Below are 22,618 nucleotides of genomic sequence, written 5' to 3'. Positions count from 1 at the left end.
CAGAGTGTAATGACTTACTAGCCATTTGAAAAATATAATGTTGACTGCAGTCTCCATGTTCCTAAATACATTTCAAGCCTTTAATGTGGAGCAAAAGACCAAAGTAGCTACATAATCAAAACACAATATAAAAATAAAGTAAACATATATATGGGCATGAGTAATCTCGAAAAGTAGAGGAATTGACTAAAAAATTTTTGGTAGAAGTTAAAAAAACCTTCAGAAATTTTAATTTTATGTTGAAAACATCTGGAAGGAAAAAGGCATCAGGTAGAAAACTGCAAAAATAATCTACTTGGTTAGTCAAAGTTAATATATTTCATTGATAAAATCTCACTTATAAATTAAGATTAATGTATTGCTTGGTAAAAAGCTAAGAAAGTTAAAGATTCATTAAAGGAATATTAAAATTAAATGTTTGAGAAGATTTTCATTCTTACCATTAATTTATAAAAGTGTAATAAAAATAAGATTCCATTTTCATGGAAGTAAGTGAGAAGTCCTTTTTTAAAAAAGGTAGCCATGACAAATTCTGTGATAGGGAAAGGAAGTAACATTTCAGGTACTGATATGAGAGGATACTTGGTCTGCCTTTCTGGGCTGCAGAAATTAAATCAGCAAATAGCCCTTTTATCAATTCTACAAGAGTCACCAGCGTGTGACCAGGGATCTCCTGAGTAGTGACATCAATGTTTCTTTTTGGATTTGTTTCTTAGTGTGTCATATAAAAACTGCAAATGAATATATATGTCATCAGTTCTTAAGAAATAGCAACCTTAAAACTCAAAAAAATTGGAAATAAAAATACCATTAGGCAAAACTAAAGCAGAAAGAAGCATAAAATGAAGGTAAAAGCAGAGCTACAGACCTTAAAAGGAGAAAGATCCTAGAATAGAAAAACAAATTCCAGATCTAATTCTATAGCATACACAACTAGAAAAAGTCAGACATCAAATGAAATGGATTAAAGGAGACAAGAGGAGGAAGGAGCAGGTGTGATGTAAGGAGCAGTAAATTCCATGCATGTGTGATTATGTAAAATGACCCCAATATTATGCATAACTGCAACGCACTAGTAAAACCCTTCAAAAAGACAAAAAGTGATGGGTTGCGATTGTACCTCAGTGGTAGAGTGCTTGCATAGCATGTGTGAGGCACTGTGTTCGATCTTCATTACCATATATAAGTAAAAATTTATAACAAAGGTTAGAAAAAAAATCTTTTAAAAAAAGACAAAAAGTGAATTGAAATGTCTAGAATTAGGAATGAGGAAAATGAACACAGAGGTAAGGAAATGCTCAAACTTAAAAGATAATATTTCTTACAACTCTAAGTTGCATATACTAATTCACAGTAAGCAGGTGGGGGCTAGGGAAGAATAGATGAACTTGGGGTTAGACAGAGGGGAGTGAAGGGAAGGGAGAGGATATGGGGGTCGTAAGGAGAGTAGAATGAATTGGACATTATTACCCTATGTGCATATATGATTACACCAGCTGTGTGATTCTACATCATGTACAATCAGAAGAGTGAGAAGTTGTACTCCATTTATGTCTGATGTGTCAAAATGCATCCTACTGTCATGTATGACTAATTAGAACAAATAAAATGAATGGAAAAAAGTATGTAACTGTCCCTGAGTAGAACTTATTTCTAGGAATTGTCCTAAGTTGATGGAGGATAACAAATCAACAACCAAGGATAAAAGCCAAAAATTTACAAGACTTACCACCAAAAATGCTCTGGCCAGACCTTTAGGTGGGAGCAGAAGCAGAATTCTCCTTTAAGTAAAGACGAAAACTAATTTTCTCATCACTAATTATTTGTCAGTAGCCTAGAAATTCAAACCAATGCAATAGATGGAGAAAAAGGCACCAAAGACCTGATTATTGAAAAGGCAAAGTGTCTACTGGGGAATGATCTTGGCCAAATTCTATTGTTATATCATGTGCATGTACGAATATGTACCAACAAATCCCACCTATGTACAACCAAAATACATCAGTAAGAAACAGGGAAGAGGCAAGATGTGGTTTATGGAGGATGGAGTGGCTGCAGATGACAGATTGGTGGCTTCAGACCTATTGTAACTGGGTGTGATTTTACTAAGGCTGTTCACACAAAGCCAGTGTGTAAAAAGCAGAGGTCACTGTAGGTGGCGTGGAGGCAGATAGCACATTGAGATCTTTGGCAAATATTGCTTTTTTCTATTTGTGAATTTCCATTTTCAATTCTAACCCAGAAGTCTCAGTATTCTCTGTAACTTTTCTACGCATCTAACTTATTAAAAAAATAAAATGTGGGCAGAAGGGGCAAAATGTTGCATTTTTACATGCAGAGAATTTATTAGGAAATAGATCTCCAGCATGCCAAATATTAATGAAATTTACAATACCTAGAATGGAGACCAGATCCTTACAAACACACAGCCAATGGGAGATTTAATCTGTATAATTACTTGAGGACCTGCCTTGTGTTATGATTTATATAACTTGATTCATTATATCATCATTGCTGTTTTTATATAACAGAAACAAAATGTGTTATGATAATGCAATGATAATAATGAACAAGTGTAGGCACTCACTTCCTGTTAGAGAATATTATCACTTTATCACACCTGATTTACTTTCATTTCATCCCAACATGATTCCTATGAAGTAAACACTATTATGATCCATATTTCATGAATATAGAAACTGAAACAAAAAACATTCGATAACATGATGTCAGAAGATGTATGGCTGGACTTGAGTTAACTATACAATATACAAAAGAAGGTACCGTGACATAATGAAGGGGTAGTTTCATACATAAAAGAAAAAGAAGCTTCTCTGATACAGGAGAAGAAAGTCCCCTCTAGTGGCTCCAGAACAATGGTGGAGATGTGCAGGGAACACTTGAGAGAAGGTCAGTTCCATCAGGAAGGTGAGAGATGCTGAGATCTGGGTACCAGAAAAGAGAATAAGATGAGAGGGGAGGGAGAGGGAGAGAAGTCGAGAGACACGGGAGCTGACTGCACAGACTGCTTGAGGTTAGGGCCCCTCCTCACCACAGTGTCCCCAGTTGAGCCACCAAGTCTCCTTCTGTGAGGCTGTTCTGCCTCCCACTTGCTCTTACATCAGCAGCCCTTGGGGTGGTGAGGTCCTGCTCTTCCTTCCCTGGGTGATGAGGGTCAGCTCAGTCCTGAGGAAATGCAGGAGGAGGCCTCAGGCATGAGTGCTCTTCAAGGTCCAGGTGAAGCCTCTCATTCCTGGCAGAGCTGAGCTGTGGTTGAGAGGATCAGGGGCATATTTACTATTTCCAGGGCCTGGGAGGTTGAATTCTCATGAATGCTCATTAAATTAATTGTTACATTGTTACTCTATTCTCTGAGCAATTGAGTTTCCATAAGTGAGAAAACCAAACTAGAAAGATAATTTTGCATGCAGCCAGTTCTGCGTCCCTGGGACACATACCTTCCTTACCCCTGGGGCCCTTGGCTCATGGCGTTGCTTTCTCCCTGGACTTGATCTCAGCAGATCCTTGTCTTTCCCCATGAGCACCTCCTTAATAAGTGATTCGGAGTGTGTCTGTCACAGACCAGAGCAGACACTGTTTCCAAGCCCACACACACCTGTCCTAGCCCCCCTCCCTCACTGTCACAGCTTCTGTCCTTGCTACCAAAGGTGCAGTGTAGACAGGGTTCCAGGTGTGTGGTTATAGAAATATAAAGAGAGCAGCTTGTGCAGGTGAGGGTCTGCATGAATCCACAGCTTCCTTAACAGGCTCACAACAAGTCCCTTGTGTGGTCCTCAGTATTCCAAGCCAGAGAGTCAGGACCATCTCTAACAATTTCCAGGGTACTGCCTTTTACAGGCCATGCCAAACATTGTGAAAAATCAGTTCCACAAAATTGGAAGAGTAGGACACCAAGCATTCCTTTCACGTCTTTGTGCTGAGCATGAAGGAGTAGCCAACAGGTGAGGCCCTCAGAAGGTGCAACCTACTGGGGGCTCCCAATGCCCAGGTGTTCAAGAGTTGGAGCACTTGCCTGGTCCATGCTGTACCCCTGGGTTCATTGCCCATTTTCTTCCCCTCAGGAAGGGTGCCATTCCTCACTCACATAGGGCACGTAGACATGAGTCTCTACTAAGGTGTATTACAGGAAACAGCCCTGTGAAATCCTTTTTTAGAGCCAAAGAGGATAACGTGCAGAGATTTCTGTTTGAGATCCATGTGGCTGAGTGTTTTCATGGTCTACAGACCAGGAAGGAGTGTTCTTTGAAAACTGGAAGGTGCTTATTTTATCCATGTCCTTTATCTTGTTATCAATACACTCTCTCTTCCCTCCTCTGGCTGTGGTAGATCATAGAACCTAGTCTGTGGCTCCACTTTAACCTCTGGGCGAGGATACATTTTTCATTATTTTAATGTGTAAAATCATCAGAAAAGAAGGCCAAATGCCTTAGGTAGACTCCCAAAGAGCCCTGGAGCTCTAAACTTTACTGTAAGTGGAACTGGGTTTTTGAATGCAATCATTGAACAGGCTTTTTTTTCTTTGAAGATCATTCAGGAAGAACATCATCAGGATGGTGGAGGAGATAACAGCTTCATCATCCCACCTAAAACCAGGTAGACACAACTATCTACACACCATAAAATCCAAGGAAGCATCTGTGGCAATGCATTAGAGGTGAAAGAAAAAGATAATATTCACATAGAAAGGATGGCTGGTGGCATTGTCACACTTAAGATGCCAAAAGATACTAAGAACTAAGAAAAGCAGAGGCTACTGGTATCAGCCATGGTAGAAACCATGGTGATTTGAAGGGCATCTAGGTTGGTTCCATAGCTTGACTATTCTTAGTTGAGCTACTATAAACATTGACGTAGCTGCATCACTGAAATAGGCTGATTTTAAATCCTTTGGGTATTTGTCAAGGGGTGGGATAGCTGGGTAAATGGTGGTTCCATTCCAAGTTTTCTGAGGAATCTCCATGTGCTTTCCAGAGTGGTTACACCAATTTGCAGTCCCACCAGCAATGTGTGAGTGTGCCTTTCCCCCCCACACCAGGGAGGAATTTTCACTTCCACAAAAAAACACACTCTGAGCCATCCTGTCCAGGTGAGTCTGAGAGCCTGCCACACATTTGAGGAAAGGACCCCTGGCAAGGGAGGCTGAGACTGTTCACCTACAGTCAGCTGAGAGCTGAACCAGCTTAACCCAGATCTGGGGGACAGTTGTGGCCCTTTGCTTTGTTGCTTAATTCATTAACACATTTACTAGTGATGGTGAAAAAAGAAGTGACCATTGAACCCAAAAAGGCAGGGGTCATTGTTAGCAATGAAATAATGGTAATAGGTGCTCAATTGTATGAGGGCTTGGGGAACATATAGAGCTTCCAGTTGAAGTCAACTAAGTCCAAGAAATTCTGAAATTAAGATGATTAGGGCTCTGGGTGTGGCTCAAGTGGTAGCGTGCTTGCCTGGCATGCATGCGGCCTGGGTTTGATCCTCAGCACCACATACAAAAACAAAGATGTTGTGTCCGCCAAAAACTAAAAAAATAAATATTGAAAAAACTCTCTCTCTCTCTCTCTCTCTCTCTCTCTCTCTCTCTCTCTCTCTCTTTAAAAAAAAAACTTTAAGATGAGTAGAGAAATAGAGTATTAGGTGTGTAGGAATATGCAGAGATGTGGATCGTATCTGCTAAATTTTAAGGACAGGGTATATTTGACTATGTTTCCATATTGACAAGAAAGTTCCAGAACAAGAGAATGCTTGTTAATGCTACCTTTTTACACCAGTTCATGGGACATAGATTTCACAGTATCTTCTTTCACACTGGGTATTCACATGAAAAAAAATTAATTATTAGGTGAAAAAGGATGTGTTAAAGAGCTCTACTTTGCAATTATTTCATAACCTGTGAGGTTAAAAACGTATGTGGACTTGTTAGCTATTGATGATCTCTTTTGCAAATTCTCTGCCATCTTCTTTTTTTTGCATTGGGGTTAGAGTATTTTGATTTCTATATAATATTACTGCATTTTTTTTCATAGAAAAATGAACACTTTCACCCACTTTGATGCTGCTTCTTAGTTCCTCTATGCATCTGTGTGTAGAAATGTTTGTGTAAGGAAATATGTGAAAATTTCTAATTTTATACCATCAAACAATAAACACCTATAATTAAAAAAAGGAAAGGTATCAAATAACCTAATGTCACTTTTCAAGAAACTGGAAGAACAGACTGAAAACTGAGACATCATACTGAATGAATTAAGTCAGAGCCACAAAGAGAAATATTCCATGATTTCTTTTGCATGTGGAATGAAAAACGAAGCTGAATGCAGAGAAATAGAGCAGGTTCATATGTGATATGACTTCTTTTGGAGACCCCATATACTTTGTGCTACAGAGAGGCTTTTTCAAAAGTATATTAGCTAATGTCACCCCAGGCCCTTTAAAAAAAAACACTTGAAAACAAAATCTGCAACACCACTGAGAGCAAGCAATGCAATTTTCTTTGAAAATGGTATGCTAAGATGATTCATGGTGGAGAAGACCTAGGGCCATGCACACTTGTGATTTTTTTTCTGTTTTGGGTGTTAGGAATGGAACCCAGGGATGTGCACATGCTAGATTAATGCTGTACTTACTGAGCTGCACCCTAATTCTGGACTTGGTCCTCTAACCCTAATATGATGTGGTTAGGATTCTGAGCCTCTGGACATACAGCAGAACTATGGCCTCAGAATTTACACTTGAACTTGAATGCTTTTGAATTCTTATGCATGGTGAAATTGGTCTAAAATGTTTTTTCACTGTTGACATTTGGGGTCAGAACGATTATTTGTGTTGGGATTTGTTCTTTGCATCATCCTTTAGACATTGCCAACTATTCCCAGGGGAAATATATCTCTAGTTGAGAACCATAGTTAGAGAACTGGAACCATTATTCCAGAATTCAAGTTCTGGCCAAATCGCTTACTTGATTGGCAACCTTTGTCTGCTCCATTTCTGCACTGGAGAATGGAGTTCATAATAGCACAACTATCTCACACAATAGGATAAAAAAATCAAATTTCACAACTCCTACAGGGTACTAATCTCTGGTTATAGTGCTCAAAAAGAATGAAATGCATATCTTATTATTAAGATGAGCACTTTTTCACTTTTGCAAAAACTATAAAATATTTTAGTCTTGAGAAACAGACCATGAAAGCAAGAAGTGTATTTCCCAAACCTTTAGAACAGAGGAGCACAATTCTCCCTCTTGTTAAAAATGGCATGACAATTTTCAGGGTGCTTTGTACCCACTACAGATACCTCCTCTCAAGATCCATGGGATCCAATCAAGATGAACTCATCAGTGTCAGACTATGAGAGGAGACTGGACCTCTGGACCATAGAGGAACAATATAAACTAGTTTCACTGGACTATAAATGGGTCTCTTGGGAACAGAGAACAACAGGAAAAATTTCCTGTCTTTCCAGGCCAGTGTCCCCCAGGGGAACGAGAGGGAAATGAGCCTAGTGAGCAGATATAGGGAGCTGTGGCTCTCTGCTGTGATGTCCTCTCTCAGTGCACACCTTATGCGGGATGGGACATGGTGGAGTCCTTTGAGGTCTTCAGCTTGCCTGTGGACCTGACACTGACTTCTACCTGCTGTGTTTTCTGGGGACAGAGCTTCAGTCACCATCAAGCCCACTCAGGCAGGACCTTGCACTTCTACAGGGAGACCTTCCTCCCAGAGCTGGTCTCCAGGTGAGTCTGAGAGCTCAGTGGACACTGCAGGAGAGCAGCAGAGAGAATGGAACACAGACTCTTTAGCTGAGGTCAGGGGAGAGGCAGGGCAACTAGACCAGAGCAGGGCTGCTGTGGCTTCTTGTTGTCCTGATGATTAAGTCACAATTTTGCACAACTAAATGAGAAGTGAACATTTCACTGATTAACATAGGGTTCACTGATGACCATGAAATGATGCTAACAAAGGCTGAAGGGAAGATGGGAGGGAGGATCCCAGTGCTCCCAGAGAAAGCTCATAGATCCAAGGATCTTTGCAATGAATGGGAATAGAGGATAGGGATTAACTGTGGAGGGACATGAAGTGAAGTTAGGACTCTTTGTGTTTAAGATGAGCTAAAGCTGACATACTTGATTATGTTTATATATTGCTGAAAAAGATCCTGAGCTTGCAAATATTATTTTACAGAAAAAGTTCAGGAGAAAAGGAGTTCAAATATTTTTTAAAGTATTATTTCTGTCCTGGAGCATTCACATTAAAGAACATGATTTCATAGGTCAATAGAGAGATGCCTACGACCCTTACTTTGAAGAGATTTGAATACCAGTGAGGCTGAATGTATCTGTGGTTTGGTAGCCAGTTAGTACTGTGAGGCCAAGTGTCTAAGCAAGTAATGCCCTTGTATGTGGAGGTGGAAAAATTAGCTCCCTCCTGCTGCCTTTTGCAATATTCTTGCAAACAAAGTATTAAGATTTATTTTTTTTCTTTCACAAACTGCCTGTTTCCCATTTAGTTCTTTCATGCATACATAGGGATATTTGTGGAGAACATGTAAGAATTTGTGAATGTGTTGTGCCAAATCTATCAATCATATTATGTGTGCACATTGCTTTTTTTCCTAAAAGAATTGAAGTATTAATGTAATATTCTTTACTTGTGTATCCTTACTTTAAATAAAAAAAAGATCATGAAGGTTCTTGTGCACCTTAATGCTAATATTTACAACTTTGTTTTCACATCTCTGTTATTTCTTATTATATTTTGGCTTTTTCTGATTAGAAATGAGCCTAATGAACAAATATAGGGAGAATAGGAGGCAAAACCTCCAGCCCTCATTGGGAAGGCATTCATGCTTCTTTCCCATTTAATTATAGCTCGTTGTGTCATTATTAAATATATCAAGTACAGATATCTTTATATGAGACAGATTAACACTTTAGATACTGTTACCATCATGGATTTCAGAACCCTGTTATTTCCAAGTCTATGGCAATTTAATCTTTAATTAGTAACCCATGTTGATATCATTAAGTAATTTCTATGTTATATGATTTAGATGTTTTCTATTTTCCTTCAGTTTTATTTAATCGGTACATGCTGCATGCGTGCATTGGAGTATGACACTGAACCCCATTAACAGACACAGAGTTCATGGTAATAAATTGGAGAACATTTAAAAAAATAGCATCAAGAGTATAATGACAGTCACAGAAGTCATGAAGAGTAGGATGAGAGGGGAGAGAGGGAGGTTGCAGTGGGCACCTGTACACAGATACACAGGAGGAATAAGTCCTGGTGATGTATGAAGCAGGAGGAGGATTACAGGTCACAGCAAGGTATCCCATATTTTACATCCACGATCTTTATCATAAAATCACGAAATTACTTACAATATGCTAAGTGAGTGTTTGGTTATATATTTTTATAAAGAATTAGAGGATTTTGAAGTTTCTTAACACAAGAAATTGATAAATGTTTAAGGGGATGGAAGTGATCATTACCCTGGCTTAAGAATTGCATGTGTGTACACGTATTTAAATCACACTCCTCCAGTCACCTGTACAGCTGTTATGTGTCAATAAAAAAGAACTGTGCTGAGAATGTTCTTCAGTGGTAGAGCAATTGCCTTGCATGTGCAAGGCCCTGGGTTTTATCCCCAGCACTGCAAAAGAAGACAAAATGCCAAAACAGAAACCAAACATAAAAAATAATTGATATGATGTAGTAAATAAAATAAAATATAAAACCCACAAACTCATTACTTTAAAGAAAAAAACTGCTACTCTCGCACTAATTTAATCACCCGTCCTTCTCCATTGTATCAGTTCTCACTCTAACACATTTTCTCTCTCTATTAGGCCGGCCTACACTCACATACACATTTAATACAAATGTCTGAATGAGATCCTGTGCCCATCGTCAATGCTCTGGGTATTTAGTGTGGAATGCTTTCTAAGTTATCCCTCCTTCCCTCCTCACTCAATCATTCCTATCAGCTTCCTACAAATTCATCTAATATCATGCAAGTCAGACCTTTCAAAGGATGTGCCATCTTGCACAATGAGGCTGTGCTACTCATATTTTTGATGGACTTTCATAGTCTTTCTCATTAATATGCTATTATACCAATGCTGCAAAAATATCTTGCTATTGTTAAGTTCAAAGTGTTCTTCTCAACCAGGAGTGTTACTTGTCCTCTGGGGGACACTGAGCAAGGATTGGAGACATTTTTGGTTGTCATACAGGGGAGGGGTCATGAGAGGTCAGGGAAGCTGCTCACCATCCCACAGTGCACAGGACAGCCCCCACCTCAAAGAATCACTTGTCCCAGATGTCAATATAGGAGAGATGGAGAGACGTTGAGTTAAAGATACTTGCACTTTTACTATTTATGGCTGTCTTCAGATTGTTCCCAATACCTGTCATAAGGGCACATTTCTGCCACCAAATTAGGGTTCCCCTTTTCTTCTGTTTAAAAATCCCAAACCCCATCAGTGGAACAGATCTTCTGTAGCTAGAGGATATGAAAAAAATATTTCTTGTTTTTTTGAACTTTTAGCAAATATTTGTATATTTCATCAACATTTTGATTTCCCTGTTATTCTTATTGGCCCATTTTTCTACCAGTGTCAATATTTTGACTGATTTTTTTTTACAAATTATTGTTTCTTCCTTGACTTTTGGGATGATACATTTGATCATAAAAATGTATATTTTATTTAGTGTCATATGTTGGTTTTATTCTTGGGTTTCTTGCCTTAATGATTTTGCTCACTGGAGATTTTACATATAATTTTAGATGTTTAGTTAAAGTGAATTTCGTATTTTTTTGCACTGAGGTCTTTAACTTCTCTGATTATTGTTAATATATACAAGGGAGGAGTCCAACGTCATTTCCTTCAATTCAGCCATTTATCTAAATTTTTGTTCTAACATTTCTCACTACCTTTGTCATAGATGCAACATCCACATACACTCAAACTCAAGCCAGAGTATCACAGGAACATTGTAGGCCATATTCTAAGATGTCAAAGCTTTTATCTCTGTAACTATTATTCCACCTTTAAATCTGAACATTTTTCTGTTCTCTGTCTAGTGTTAGTTAACTGTTACTTTTTGTTCTTCTGCAGTGCAGAGGATCCAGCCCAGGCTCCCCCATGCGAGGCAGGTTTCCCACCACAGAGCTTCACCCCCAACCTCTGGTTTAATTCATTTTGGGGGTCCATTCAATTTTGCTTAACACAGTTCTTTGGAAACAGCCCTAGTGAGTCTAGCTTCATCTTCTTTGTATTTATACTCAGTCTCTCACTTTCTTACACTTGTTTGTGTCACTGAACCTAACTTTGCAAACCTTTCTGAAAATGGAAAGGTCACCAAGGGGCGCGTCTCTGTTGATTTGCATCTTGAATGACAGGAGCATAGATTGATGACAATAGTACACACTTGTCATGGCACAGTGCCGTCGGCATCACATTAGGACAGATCAGGGTGGAATTGTCACCACATTTTCAGGTTGGACAAGGAGCAGAACCAGGGTTGGAAAAAAACCCATTGTATTTTTCAAAAAAAATAAAAATAGAGATTAAATCCCCAAACCCAAGAAAATATACCACATGAGCAAAGCGAGAAAGGTGCCCAACTCATCCATTTGGGCCATTTCCAAACCAATCAGTCAAATAGGGGACATGTGAAGGAAAACCAGATTCTTCAGTTCCAGGCAAACTATGGTGAACTTGTGGTCCCTTGCATATATTCTTTGAGGAATTGTTAACTTGTTACCTTTGGTCATTTTTGTTGTGAGGTCATATTTCTATAAGGTATGGAACCCATAAATACATCGCTACTTTTGACATTGGATACATTTCTTTCTCTCTTCTTATTTTTGCAGGACCTGCAGGGGGTGGTCCCTGGGCTGGAGCCAGAATCAAGGAGCATTTTCTTCCTTTCAGTCTCTCAGGGACCTTCCGACGTCATTGCCTTGCTCCCCAGCCACCATTGCCCACTTCATTTCTGTATTCTTTGCTGTATTGGTTGGTCTCTCTCTCTCTCTCTCCCACCACCTCCCTCATGTTCTTAAAATGCAGAATGTAATCTACCAAACTGTAACAGTATTTTCTCCATGTCTACTTCTCAACAGGAAGTTTATAGGAAGGACGTCCTGGCTGCCATTTCTGCATCAGGGAAAAGTTAATCTGATCTGGCCAGCTTGCACTGTATACACTAGGGGCCTAATAGAGTGGTGAGGTCAGAGGCCACAGCGGTGTCGTGGTGTGTGTGTGTGTGTGTGTGTGTGTGTGTACGTGCATCATACTCAGGACAGGGCACTGGACTCCTATTCCAAGGTAATTCCTATTATGTGACAATTGGTGGCGTAAATAGCCTGTCCATTTCATTTCCCAGGCTGCCTTTCAACAAGATTAACAGTTTACATCATGGGGATGAAGGTCACTTGGTGTCTGGCAGTTTCAACCGCAGCAGAGAGACCACCTCATTCCTCAGTGTCCTCTGACACCGTATCTTGTCATTATACCTTTAAAAAAAACACATATAAAATGTATTATAAAAATGTAAATGAGCAATATTATATTTATCATCAGGTAGCTGATTATAAAGCTATTTATATAAAGACACTTGGGTATGAAAAACCTTACACATACATACCTCTTTTTTATTAGCCTCTTCACAGTGGGTCTTTGAGGCCCTTGAACACCTGAAACAAGTTCCTGTCTCAGGCCTTTTGCACTGACTATTCTCTCTGCTAAACCCCAGCAGATGACCTCCTGCCTTTTGCACCACCCTCTTGAGGTCTCTGTTCCAATGTTACGTTCTCTGCTGATCTTGCCTGAACACCCTTAAAAAATAGCAGCACTAGGTCTTGGGGGTTGAGGTCTGTGGTGGAGTGCCTGCTCAGCACACAGGAAGCCCTGGGTTTCATCCCCAGCCCTGCTCTCTCCTTCATATCTGCTTCATGTCCTTCGTGCTCCTTCACCATCAGACATGCTATAAGATTCTTTTTTAAAGAGCTTTCTTGAGGCATAATTAATACTCAAAGAACCACTTGTGATTAATGTGTACAATCTGGAGAACAAAGGTAACAAGTTAACATGTGCAAGAATATGACAAAAAGGCAATAGATTATGATTTACTTATCTGTATATAATTTTTGCCTATTATTGGGATGTAGGAGCTTTTGTTATTCGAGTACTGACAGTTCCTATGACGTGGTTAGCACTCCATTTAAACTTCTTCAATGTTAAGAAATAATTTATCACTAGCACTGCAGAATAAGTGACCTTCTGGAGAAAAGGATCAGAGCGGGACAGGAGTTCCTCAGCAGTAATGGCTCGAGGAATGTCCTAAGAGGACAGATGCATAAACACAGTGTAGGAATCCAGACCTGACAGGAAATATAAACTGTAACATTTTAACCATACCAGTGCTGTTCATCTCTGTGATCAGAAGTCATGTTATTTTTCTCTTTCTGGTAGTTATATCCACTCCATGGAATCAGGAAACAATACAAGAATTTCAGAATTTCTTCTTCTGGGACTTGCAGAGGACCCAGAACTGCAGCCTCTCCTCTTTGGCCTTTTCCTGTCCATGTACCTGGTCACTGTGCTGGGGAACCTGCTCATCAACCTGGCCACCATCTCAGACCCCCACCTGCACATGCCCATGTACTTCTTCCTCTCCAACCTGTCCTTTGTGGACATCTGCTTCACCTCCACCACCATCCCCAAGATGCTGGTGAACATCCAGACACAGAGGAAGGCCATCACCTACGCAGGCTGCATCACCCAGATGTGCCTTTTCTTAGTTTTTGGAGAGTTGGACAACTTCCTCCTGGCTGTGATGGCCTATGACCGGTTTGTAGCCATCTGCCACCCCCTGCACTACACTGTCATCATGAATCCCAGGTTCTGTGGTTTGCTGGTTCTAGTGTGCTGGATCCTGAGTGTCCTGCATGCCCTGTTACAGAGCTTAATGGTGTTACGACTATCTTTCAGCCCACATTTAGAAATCCCCCACTTTTTCTGTGAACTCAACCAGGTGGTCCAACTTGCCTGTTCTGACATCTTCCTTAATAACATGTTGATGTATTTTATTGCCCTGTTGTTGGCTTCTATTGCCCTCATTGGCATCCTTTACTCTTATGCTAAGATCGCTTCCTCCATCCGTGTAATCTCATCTGCTCGGGGGAAGTACAAAGCCTTCTCCACCTGTGCATCTCACCTCTCCGTGGTCTCCTTATTTTATGGCACAGGCTTTGGTGTGTACCTCAGTTCTGCTGCAGCCCAGAGCTCACACTCCAGTGCAACAGCCTCAGTGATGTACACCGTGGTCACCCCCATGCTGAACCCCTTCATCTACAGTCTGAGGAATACGGACATAAAACAATCTCTGAAAAGTCTTTTTGGAGGGTAACTATAGAAGGGCCTCTTGCCCTAGGGCTTCACTAGTACCTGACTTTGATTGCAGGAGCAAAGTCTTAGAGCCAGAAGTTAGATTCTTTGTTTATTCTTTGTGAATGTGAAATGCTCATCATGTCTCCATTCTATTTTCTGAAGTTTTCATGACTCTGAATTCAAACTCTCTATACAATTATATGTCCAACTCACTTTATTAAGCTTCCTAAACTCTGAAATCCAACAATTTTTTTGCTTTGTTGTCCTGATTTTCTAAATTTATTCCAAAAGTTATTTTGAAAATCAGACCAGAAATATTTTAAAATTACCATTTCTCTCATGGGTTAGCAAAAATTCTTCTAATTAGCATCTTCCTTCATGACATATAATGTGTTGATTAATCATGTTTCTTTCCCTCTATGAAAGCATAATCTTCTCTCTGTTTAAAACCTATCCTTCAGAACTAAGGCAATTCTTGCAACATGTAATAGAAAGTCATCCAAGGTCACAGTTTTGCCTTATCATGTGTTTGTATATTGGTACTTGAAAAGGGAGAAATGGTGGAACGAAATCGATGAATTTATGCTATGTACACATATGAATATACTTCTGTGAATTTCACCTTTATGTACGTTTATAAAGCAATAATTAAAAATTGTAAATATTAGAAGGAGGACTAGTAGAGTAGAGGAAAGGGAAGAGATAGAGGAAAGAGAGGAATGGAAAAGAAAAGAACCAGGGACCAAAGTGGAGCAAATTATCTTCCATGTATGTGTGACTTTTCAGAATTAACCAAGATATTATCTACAACTTTTATGCACTAATAAAAAATTTGAAAAAGAAAAATGCTTTTTTTGATAATTACTACTTAATATGTGAGTGTACTTTATTGGGGTTTTGGAAAAATTGTTTTTACACCAACATATTCAAAAGCTCTATGGAGTAGGATATAGACTTCTTTTTGAGATGGTTATGCTGCCTACCAAATGCCTTTTTATAGAATTATGAGTTGTCATTCATATCCCTGAAGTAAATTATTCACCAGGATAGGGGGTGCACACCTTTAATCCCAGCTACTTGAATCCAAGGTTGAAGACAGAGGATGGCAACTTTGAGGCTGGGAATGTTACCAAGACCTTGGCTCAAAAAAAATAATAAAAGGTCAGGTTATGGATCCCAGTATTAGACTACCTATGGATTCACTCCCCAGTACCACAAAAAAAAAAATAATAATAATAATAATAATAACAAAACACAAAAATTGTTACAGTGAGTACTCTGACTTTTGAGATCACATCCAAAGCCCACTTTGGGAGGAGAGGAATTGAACCTACCTACCCCTGACTCTCACAGACCATCACAGCCTTTCTATGCAGAGTGCCGTCCACAGACCTGGACCTGAAACACAGGAGCCCCTTGATCATGCTAGAATGCATAGTTCCTGGGACTAGAGTCCCACTATGGCCTCAGAATTCTCATTTCATTTGCACCCCTGCAAATTCCTCTGCATCACAAAGTTGATATAGACCTCGATTGGATCACCTCCTCTCTGCTGACATTTGGGGGCAGGTATCTCTCCTGTGCATCATATTTGATTGGCAACCCCTGCAGACATTGCCAAGGAAAAATATCTCCAGTTGAGAACAACAGGCTCAGAGCTTGAGAACTGGGGATATTATGTCAAAATTCAAATGAAGGTCCCATTTGTACTTTATAAAAATATTATATATTCAAATGAAGGTCCCATTTGTACTTTATAAAAAATATTTGTTTCGAGACAGTGTCACTAAGTTTCTGAGGCTGGCCTAGAAATTATAACTGTTCTGCCTCAGGCTTTGGAGTGGCTGGGATGACAGGTGTGTGCCACCTTGTCTGGTCAGTCCCTACCTGATGTCTAACATTTGTCAGCCCTGTTTCTGCAGTGGAGATGTAGTTCATAATCGTACTAACACATAAAACAGACTGCCGCAGTCTGGCTGGGCACAATCAGGAGCCACTTGTCAAAAGAAATGAGCTTTATTTTTAGAACCACACACGCCAAACAAAACAGCCTCTCAGGAAAACCCCTCAGAGCCTCAACTGCCACCACCGGCTTTCCACAAGCCTCTCTCTCCCACACAAGCTTCTCTCCACCTCCCACAATCCTCCTGCTCTTGAGGCCAATTGGCTGGGTCACGTGGGCGGAGCCAAAAAAGTCCCCCAATGAGCAGCTCCGTGGTCTGAAAGGGCAGGGAAACAGCCCAATGAGCATCACCGCAGAGGAGCCAATCAGCTAGATGTTGCTGGGGCCGCTGTGAGCCAATCATCAGCTGGCAGCTGGAAGTTTGCTGGGGCCCCTTCGGCTGTGGCTCTTAACAACAGATTTCATAGAATAGACTTCAGAAAAAGTGAAACTGCCCAGTTCCTATCAGGTGTTAGCATTAGGCTATGGTGCATACAAACTAACCACCTCATCTTAATAAATATTTCAAAATGAGAGGTTGAATGTTAAAAGTACAAATTTCCTGTTAAAAGTACAAATTACTTCTGTTAAAAGTACAAATTTCCTGATAGTGTTTTGATCATGAAGGCAAGAAGTGTAATGACCAAGGCTTTATACCACAGTTCTTACCCTTGTTAAGATGGCAATGACTCTTTCCTGGTAATTTTGCACACCATTGGTCCATGATGTGAAGACACATGAGCTCTAACCAAGATGAGCTCATCACTGTCAGACTTAGAAAATGCTTTGGGTCACAGGAGGGATGAAGTGCCAGGAGGCTGGACCTTTGGAAGGCAGGTGGGTCCATGGAGGAACAATAAACACTAGGTTCCCTGGGTTATAAATGGGTCTCCTGGGAACAGAGAATCCACAGGAAGAATTTCCTGTCTTTCCAGGCCAGTGTCCCTCGGGGGAACAAGAGAGAAATGATCTAATGAGCAGATATAGGGATCTGTGGCTGCTGCTCTGATGTGGTCCCTCAGTGCACAGCCCTGTGCTGGACAGGATGTGGTGATGTCCTTTGAGATCTCAGGTCTGGGTGCCCAGGAGCCCAGCACTTGACTCCTTCCTGCTGTGTTATCCAGGGACAGAGCTTTAGTCACCATGAAGCCCACCCAGGCAGGACCTTTCACTTCCACAGGGAGACTTTCCTCCCAGAGCTGGTCTCCAGGTGAGTCTGAGAGCTCAGTGGACACTGCAGGAGAGCAGCAGAGAGAATGGAACCTGAGACTCTTTAGCTGAGGTTAGTGGAGACCCAGGCCTACCTAGCCCAGAGCAGGGCTGCTATGGCCACCTACTGTCCTGATGTCACAGGCTGCATTGATTCAAAACAGTTATTTGAGAAGTGGACATTGCACTGGTTAATGCAGGGTTCACTGCTGACCATGAAATGGAGCTAACAGAGGCTGAAGAGAAGATGGGAGGGAGGCGTCCAGAACTTCCACAGAAAGAACAGGGGCCCAAGGATCTTTGGAATTAAGGGAGCAGAGGAATAGGGATTAACAGCGGAGGGACAAGAAGTTATGTTAGGGCAGTTTTAAAATATGTGTGTGCTTAAGATGAGAAATATGTGAGTGTACTTTATTTATTATTTACAAAAATACTGGTTAAGGATCTTGCAAAAATTATCTTACTACAAAAGTTCATGGAGCACGGATTTTAAAGTACTGTTTTCTCTATAGTAACATTGAAAACCATAATTAAATGAGATTATTTGAATTCTTTTCTTCTACAGACTGCCTATTTCAATGCATATAGAGATATTTTAGTTGGGACAGTGTGAAAATATGTAACTAATTTAAATTCTAGTCTATCTAGTAATTGTATTTGCCTTTTCTGAAACTATGAGTGATGAATGCTCTTTCTTTTTCTGACTTTGATTTAAATAACAATGGTAGTGAACATTCTTGTGCACCTCTAGTGCTATGTCACATTGCATAACATTTCCAACTTGTTTTCGTATCTCTGTGTTGCTTACTGTGTCTTTTGTTGTTTTCTGATCAGATTCATTGCTTAAAAAGGCATCACCTTTAGGCATCATTGAAAAAACATTCATGTTTATTTCCCTCTGGATCCAAGCACATTTTGTCATTATTTATCATATTCTAATGTACATTTTTTTAAAATGAGAGATTATTAAAACTTTACATATTTTCACCACGTGCAGTTTATAGGACTTCCTTCATTTTGTATTATTTCTGGGCTTTGGCAGTGTACTCTTGCATATTCATAACCCATGCTGATATCATTAAATACTTCCTATTTTACATCTTTCCTTTGGATGTTTTAGATTTTTTTATTCTATTTTGTTTCAAATAGTGCATGCTGAATGAATGGAACCCCATCAACATGTACAGAATAATAAATAGGAGAAAATTTAACACTCAGTATAGTAGAATGAAGGCTGGTAGTCAGCAGAGGTAGGAAAGGCCAGGGGATTAGCCAGAGAGTCCTGATAACTGCAGCTGTCCATAGTCACAGGAGGAAGTGGCCCCCTATACCAGCACAGTGGAAAGTTTGTAGTCTTAAGCCATTTCTCATATATTTTTATGTTCACTGACTATTGGGGTAATTTTTTGACTATTAAACAGTTTCAAATTGTATTTAGTGATACGTGTTTGTCTTCTTATACCTGAGTGTCTTGCCTTAAATTTTATATATAATGTCTAGATGTACATCCTCAACTTTTTTTTTTCATTTTTACACTGAGGTTTCTTTAATCTGATTTTCGGTAAATGTGTGAGCTAGGAGATTAACTTCATCTTCTCTGACACAGATGGCTGTTTTATAAGGATTTATCCTACCATCTAGTATTTTCCTATCAGGTGGCTATTTAACTGTGTTATATGAAATGTCCACATGCTCAAGACTTCACTCTCAATTCATTCTTAAGAAATAATTGAGCATTTATCACCTGTCACAATGGCATAGGAACATTATCTGCTATATCCTAGTGTGACAAAGTCTTTGTCAATTTGATTATTATTTCATGCTGATATTTTAAACTTGCTGTATATCATCTTTTTTCAGTTCTTTCAGTTCTTTTTCAGTTTCTTTTTGTTTGGAAAACCAAAAAATAGCAGCCCCAGTGGCTCAGGATGTTCATTAGTGGAGAGCACTTGCAAACACAGAGAAGGCCAAGAGTTCACAACACACACACACACTCACACACACACACACACAACCTCTCCATTATACCTGATTTTGTTTTTCTCATAGTTGCTTCACCCTCAGCTATGCTACGTGATTATTTCTGTTTAAAAAAGTTTTATTGAGTTGTAATTAATATTTAAAGGACCACAAGGAGTTGATGTGTATAATTCAGTGAGGGGGCACAATTGCCAATACATGTGATATATGATTAGCACAAAAATGCAATAAACTGTGATTTGCCTCTGTGTGGATGTGCTCTGTCCATCATTGGGATGTAGGTGCTTTGGTTGTGGAGGCCTGGACAGCGTCTGCAACGTGTCCAGAACTCTGCATGTGCTCCTCCATGTTAAGAAGTAATTTCTTTTTAAAAGTGTACAATGCATGAACAGACAGAAATTCCTACTAAGTAATGGTACTAGGGATGCCCTAGGATGACCAGATCCTGAAATAAAATATAAATGAATTTCTTGGAAAATATAAATTCCTCCATTTCTGGTTTTGTTTTTGTTTTTTGGTACTGGGATTTGAGCCCAAGGATACTTTACCACTGCACCAGTGCAGTCCTTTTATTTTGAGACAGGATCTTGCTAAGTTGCTTAGGGCCTTGATAAATTGGTGAGGCTGGCCTTGAGCTTGCAATCCTTCAGCTTTAGCCTCTGGAGCCCATGAGATTATAGGTATTTTCCATCATGTGTGGCTAAATTGTCCCATTCAACCAAATCAGTGGTATCTATATGTGTGAAAAGAAGTCATGCTATTTATTTATTTTTTCTTGGTAGTTATATCTGCCACATGGAACCAGGGAATTATACGAGAGTATCAGAATTTCATTTGCTGGGATTTTCAGAGGACCCAGAACTGCAGCCTCTCCTCTTTGGCCTTTTCCTGTCCATGTACCTGGTCACTGTGCTGGGGAACCTGCTCATTATCCTGGCCACCATCTCAGACTCCCACCTGCACATGCCCATGTACTTCTTCCTCTCCAACCTGTCCTTTGTGGACATCTGCTTCACCTCCACCACCATTCCCAAGATGCTGGTGAACATCCAGACACAGAGCAAGGTCATTACCTATGCAGGCTGCATCACCCAGATGTTCTTTTTCATGGTTTTCCTAGAGGTGGACAACTTCCTCCTGACTGTGATGGCCTATGATAGGTATGTGGCCATCTGCCACCCCCTGCACTACACTGTCATCATGAATCCCAGGCTTTGTGGTGTGCTGGTTCTCTTGTGCTGGATCCTGAGTGTCCTGCATGCCCTGTTACAAAGCTTAATGGTGTTGCGACTGTCCTTCTGTACACACGTAGAAATCCCCCATTTTTTCTGTGAACTCAACCAGGTGATCCGACTTGCCTGTTCTGACACCTTTCTGAATGATTTGGTGATGAATTTTGTAACTGTGTTGCTGGGAGGTGCCCCCATCACTGGCATTGTTTACTCCTACTCCAAGATCGTGTCCTCCATCCGTGCAATCTCATCAGCTCAGGGCAGGTACAAAGCCTTCTCCACCTGTGCATCTCACCTCTCCGTGGTCTCCTTATTTTATGGTACAGGCCTGGGTGTGTACTTTAGTTCTGCTGCAGCCCAGAGCTCACTCTCCAGTGCAACAGCCTCGGTGATGTACAGCGTGGTCACCCCCATGCTGAATCCCTTCATCTACAGCCTGAGGAATAAGGATGTGAAGGGAGCTCTGAGAAGGCTCTTTGGAGGGAAACTGTAGGAGGGTTCAGAAGCCCATGCTCAGGACTGCAGGCAGCAAAGCCTCAGAGCCAGAGTTGGGGTTTCTGATGAGATTGGGAATGTAAAGCTTCTACCTTCTATTTATTTCTTGCAGTTTTATTGCTCTGATTTCAACCTCTCTCTACCATTTAACAACTCCCTTTATTCAGCTTCCTGGTTTCTCTGATATTCAATAGTTTTCACTTCATCTGATTTTCTCAATTCTTCCAAATGTTGGACAAGAAATATTGAAGTTATGGGACAGGAAGGATTTCTTACAAATCATTTCTTCCCTCTTGAAATATAGTGTATTGATTAATGTTTCTTCTCTTTTACTGAAAAACATTTATTTGTGTTGCTCTTTCTGTGGAGAAACAGCCCTGGATACCTGAGGCAGATTTTGCAATTTGTAGTAAAGAGAAATTTGGCATTGACGTGTTTCTCCTTTGCATGATCGATCCTGTGTGTGCCAATACTTCAACCACTCCTCTAGATAATTTGGACTTTAGTATAGTGGTATTGCTTGTGACAGATTATTGGGGACTAAAACTTAATTTACTAATTTAAGCTGTTTTATTCCAAAATTCTATGGATTAGGATGGAAACATCTGTGAGAGAATCATTATTCTGCCTACTGTAGGTTCTTTTTCAGAATGTTATTAGTTGTCTCTCAAGAGTCCTTGTATCAAATTGTTGGCTGGACATGATGGAGCACATGTTTAAACCAAGAGTTTGGTTTGCTGAAACTGGAGGATCATCATTGTGAAGCCAGCCTGGGCAAGTTAAGGAGACCCAGGCTAAATAAATAAATAAATAAGAGTCAGGGCATATAGCCTGGGGGTAGGCTACTTCTGGGTTTAATTCCCAGTACCATGAATAATAATAATAATAATAATAATAATAATACACAGAAATCAGTACATTCTCTAGAGTGAGCAAGCATACTTCTATTAAAAAATAATACTCGAAAATAATAACATACAAAAATATTTTGGGAGGAGAAGACTGAAAACTACCTTCACCAGACTCTCACACAGCATCACAGCCTTGCTACTCAAAGACAGGTCCACAGAGCAGGACCTGCAGTACCAGGACCACCCTGCTCATGTTAGAATGGAGAGTTCCTGCAACCATACTACACCTGTGGTCTCAGAATTGGCATCTAAACTTTCATCCCTAGTAATTCTTCTGCATAATGAAAGAGGTATAGAATTGGTTTTGATTGCCTCTTCATAGTTGACATTGAGGGGCAGGGTGATTATTTATGTTGGGAGCTGCTCTGGGTGTTGTGAATGGTAAGTACCACTGTTCAGACATTATTAAATATCTCCAGGGAAAAAATAT

The 22,618-nt window shown here is 40.1% G+C and overlaps 2 protein-coding genes across 2 annotated transcripts; both read left to right on the top strand.

Annotated features, from left to right (window-relative positions):
- Window positions 1-13,514: 13,514 nt before the first annotated feature.
- LOC114107705 (olfactory receptor 7A10-like) lies at window positions 13,515-14,438 on the top strand. Its single transcript, XM_027955071.2, has one exon. The coding sequence runs from the start codon at window positions 13,515-13,517 to the stop codon at window positions 14,436-14,438; it is 924 nt and encodes a 307-aa protein (XP_027810872.2).
- A 5,907-nt stretch (window positions 14,439-20,345) lies between these two features.
- Window positions 20,346-21,275, top strand: LOC114107894 (olfactory receptor 7A10-like). Its single transcript, XM_027955378.2, has one exon. The coding sequence runs from the start codon at window positions 20,346-20,348 to the stop codon at window positions 21,273-21,275; it is 930 nt and encodes a 309-aa protein (XP_027811179.2).
- Window positions 21,276-22,618: the final 1,343 nt, after the last annotated feature.

Source organism: Marmota flaviventris, chromosome 1, assembly GCF_047511675.1.
Source record: "Marmota flaviventris isolate mMarFla1 chromosome 1, mMarFla1.hap1, whole genome shotgun sequence".
NCBI lineage: Eukaryota > Metazoa > Chordata > Mammalia > Rodentia > Sciuridae > Marmota > Marmota flaviventris.
Note: the sequence above shows the minus strand (reverse complement) of the source record. Positions and strands in the feature narration are given on the sequence as shown.